The sequence below is a fragment of the Leishmania donovani genome, chromosome 21 (genome assembly GCF_000227135.1).
Source record: "Leishmania donovani BPK282A1 complete genome, chromosome 21".
Classification (NCBI taxonomy): domain Eukaryota; phylum Euglenozoa; class Kinetoplastea; order Trypanosomatida; family Trypanosomatidae; genus Leishmania; species Leishmania donovani.
In genome coordinates, this window is record NC_018248.1 from 744,026 (window position 1) to 747,587 (window position 3,562).

At 55.3% G+C, this 3,562-nt stretch overlaps 2 protein-coding genes across 2 annotated transcripts; both read left to right on the forward strand.

The window, feature by feature from the left end:
* Positions 1 to 1,142: 1,142 nt before the first annotated feature.
* On the forward strand, positions 1,143 to 1,706 carry LDBPK_212160 (vacuolar ATP synthase, putative; the record flags this gene model as incomplete). Its single annotated transcript, XM_003860684.1, has 1 exon — positions 1,143 to 1,706. One exon carries the CDS (start codon positions 1,143 to 1,145, stop codon positions 1,704 to 1,706), a length of 564 nt encoding a protein of 187 aa, XP_003860732.1.
* A 1,539-nt stretch (positions 1,707 to 3,245) lies between these two features.
* LDBPK_212170 (vacuolar ATP synthase, putative) lies at positions 3,246 to 3,560 on the forward strand (the record flags this gene model as incomplete). The annotated part of the gene is made up of 1 exon (XM_003860685.1): positions 3,246 to 3,560. A coding segment is annotated over one exon (315 nt), but the record flags the coding sequence as incomplete, so codon positions are not given.
* Positions 3,561 to 3,562: the final 2 nt, after the last annotated feature.

Here is a 3,562-nt window from a genome sequence, read left to right on the forward strand (position 1 = left end):
TGAAGGCCCCGAAGATCCAGCGTCTGATCACGCCAAGGGTCAAGTCCCGCCGTGCCAAGAAGGCCAAGGACGCCATCGCCAAGGTGCGCGCGTCTGCCGCTGAGCGCCGTGAGTACCTGCGCCTCATCGCCTCAAACCGCCGTGCGCTGCGCCAGCGTGACCACTCCAAGAAGCACACCCAGAAGGTGCACGCCCAGCGCGCTGAGGTGGCCGCATTCCAGAAGAAGTAGGCTGCCTTCCACTGAAGCGCGCACACAGACCGACGGACACAACCACCCCTCTCTTTTTTCTTCCCTTTTTTACTTTTCATTTCCTCTGAAGCAAACAAGCAAACAAACAACAGCAAGCGCAACGCTGAGAGTCACAGCGGGGCATCGACCTCTCACAGTCGCGGCAGCGGTGTGAAGTGCGCAGACGTGCACGACGATGCTCTCAAATGGACGGAGGATTGCTTCGTGTGTGTGTGTGTTTCGCACCTCGAAGGTGAGACAGAATGCAGAGAAGGGATAGGCGAGGGGCCAGGGGCGGCGCTGGAGAGGGTGGTCCTGTGCAGGTGGGAGGGACGAAACAGACGCGAGTTGTCGCTTTACCTCTTTTCTTTTCACTCTCTTTCCACTCACTTCTGCCATGCCGTACCTCGCCGTTGGTAGCTTACACACATGCACACATCAGTGCGCACCCCGGTCCAACGCATCCCCCTTCTCTGTTTTGAAGACACGGATAGCTGAGAAAACGAACAAGCAACACACCTCTCTCAAGGTTGCTCCTTGGCTGCACCGCCCATGCACCCACTTCTCCCCTCTCTGCACTTTCTCTTCCCTCTTTCATCACCATTCAGGACTCTCTCCGAGCTATTGTCGATGGGATAAACAAACCACAAAAAATACGTTCCCTCTCTGCCTTCCCTTCCGTGACGGTTGCCTTCATTCTGCATGGGCCCGCACTCAACCTCCTCCAACTCCACTCCTACGCCCTCCTTCGCCTCTACCCCCTTTCCTTCTCACACAGAGAGCAGCTCTCTGATCTCGTGGCTTCTCTTCATTCCCCTCTTTCCCTACTCTCCTTTCGTGTAAAAACTTCCACGGTTGCTCCGCATCTGTCGGCTGCTTTTTGATCTTGCAAAGAAATCAACTCCTTCAGCCATGAAGTACCAAATCGCAAGTGTCGTGGCCGCTGCCGCGCTGTTCGGCGGCGCCGCTGCTGTGTCGTGCAGCGACAAGTACCCGCAGTCGTCCGCGTTCTTCGGCTCGATGGGTTGCGCGTCCGCGCTGATATTTGCCAACCTGGGCTCTGCCTACGGCACGGCGAAGTCCGGCGTCGGCGTTGCGCACCTGGGCATCCTGCACGCCGAACGCATCATGCGTGGCATCGTTCCGGTAGTCATGGCTGGCATCCTTGGTATCTACGGGCTGATCGTGTCCGTGATCATCAACAACAACATCAAGGCGGACGACAACTCGTACTCCGCGTTTGCGGGCTACTTGCACTTTGGCGCTGGTCTGGCCGCCGGCCTGTCGTCTCTTGCGGCCGGCCTGTCGATCGGGATTGCGGGCGATGCGTCTGTGCGCGCGTACGGCAAGCAGGAGAAGATCTTTGTCGCCATGATTCTGATGCTGATTTTTGCGGAGGCTCTGGGCCTGTACGGCCTGATCATCGCGCTTCTGATGAACAACACGGCTGGCAAGGTGGCTGCTGGTTGTCAGTAAGCGTAGCAGCTGGTATGTGTATTGCTGCGCAGCGTGTGTTTCGTGCTCGCTTTTCCATGACCGCTGATGTGGGTTCGTGTCGCTCTGTCTCAAGTGTTAGTGTGCCTTTGAGCGCACACAAGGGTGCGCTGTGCATGACCGGCATCTCTCTTCCTCTGTTGGTGGGTATTTGGGTACGCGAGTGATAGCGATGGTGATGCTGCGATACATTAAATGACATTATGTTTTTTCGGCAGTGCTAGTTTTGTCGGTCACACCCGTCGTCCCTGCTCACTCCTGGCCGTTTCCAGCCACCCCTACAGCGGGTCTCTCTCGTTGCCATTGCACACGATGTGTTCTGACACAAGAAGAGGAGCGACAACCACACATGCGTCGGTAGGCAGGCAGACGGCGGCCCACTGACGTGTACGTGTGTTCTTTAATCTCTCTATATCTCTTTTTCTTTTTGGTGGTGAAAGGAAGAAAAGAATGCCTTAATGTGCTTCGATGTCGGTTTTTTTTTGTGGATTGTGTGCTCCCTTGGTGGCTTCTCTCGGTCTTCAATCCACCACCACCTCTTTGTCCTTTCCCCCCTTTTTACGCAACGTGCCGATCGTACAGAATGGAAGAGAGAGGGGAGACAAGAGGGGAAAGGGAGGCGAAGGGGACGAAAACGGGGATGAAGAGACGCGCACGTAAAGAAGGTACGCGTGTGTGTGGCTAAGTATGGCCCTCGCTCTCTCCCTCTCTTTGTGGCTATTTTATTCCTCTTGTTGGTTGTCGTTGTGTGTGTGTTTGCCAACAATATTTATCGTACTAGCTTCTATCTAGGAGTCGGTGCCTCTCGTGTACGTTTTATGGGCTGTTGGCGTCTACATCTCGCCCTCTCTATTTTTGTTCTCCATTCGAATGACCGAAGTAGGCAAACGAAACGAGATGCGAAGAAAAAGCAGAAAACAACGGAGGGGTATACGCACGCATACAGGAACACGTGAGGTGTGCCTTGGTGGGGCATGATGTATCTGTTGCAAAGTGAACGAGACGCTTAGTCTAAGTATACAACCAGGTAGAGGCGGATACACATACACACACGCACACCTACTTACATACACGTACACTCGCGCCTGAGCAGCCGACGCACGTTGTGCACCTACTCGTCCTGGACACACGCTTTCGTCCTGGTGGGCGTCCTGAGTGTTGAGTAGAGAAGCCTCTGTGGCTGGAAATAGAATTGAGCACATGTGTGCCTCTTTTTCAGCCACTCCCCGAGGCTGGCTTCTTCTCTCTCCGCGTGTGACGCGTCTCTTGTGTGCTCACTCCTCCTCATGTAAGCGCACTCTCCCCCTCTTTGTGCGTGTATTTATTCTCTCCCCTTCGCTTCCTTCACCTTTATGCGTTCTAATACCCTTTGGGCCACGCGGTCGTTCAGTTTGTCTTAGTAGTCTGGCACCGCCTCGCTTCCCCTCTCTGCCCTTTTAAGTGGTACTTGAGCATATCAGCTTCCACAGCAATATACACGCATACGCTCACACGTCGTATAGAAGGTCGACTCCTTCAGCCATGAAGTACCAAATCGCAAGTGTCGTGGCCGCTGCCGCGCTGTTCGGCGGCGCCGCTGCTGTGTCGTGCAGCGACAAGTACCCGCAGTCGTCCGCGTTCTTCGGCTCGATGGGTTGCGCGTCCGCGCTGATATTTGCCAACCTGGGCTCTGCCTACGGCACGGCGAAGTCCGGCGTCGGCGTTGCGCACCTGGGCATCCTGCACGCCGAACGCATCATGCGTGGCATCGTTCCGGTAGTCATGGCTGGCATCCTTGGTATCTACGGGCTGATCGTGTCCGTGATCATCAACAACAACATCAAGGCGGACGACAACTC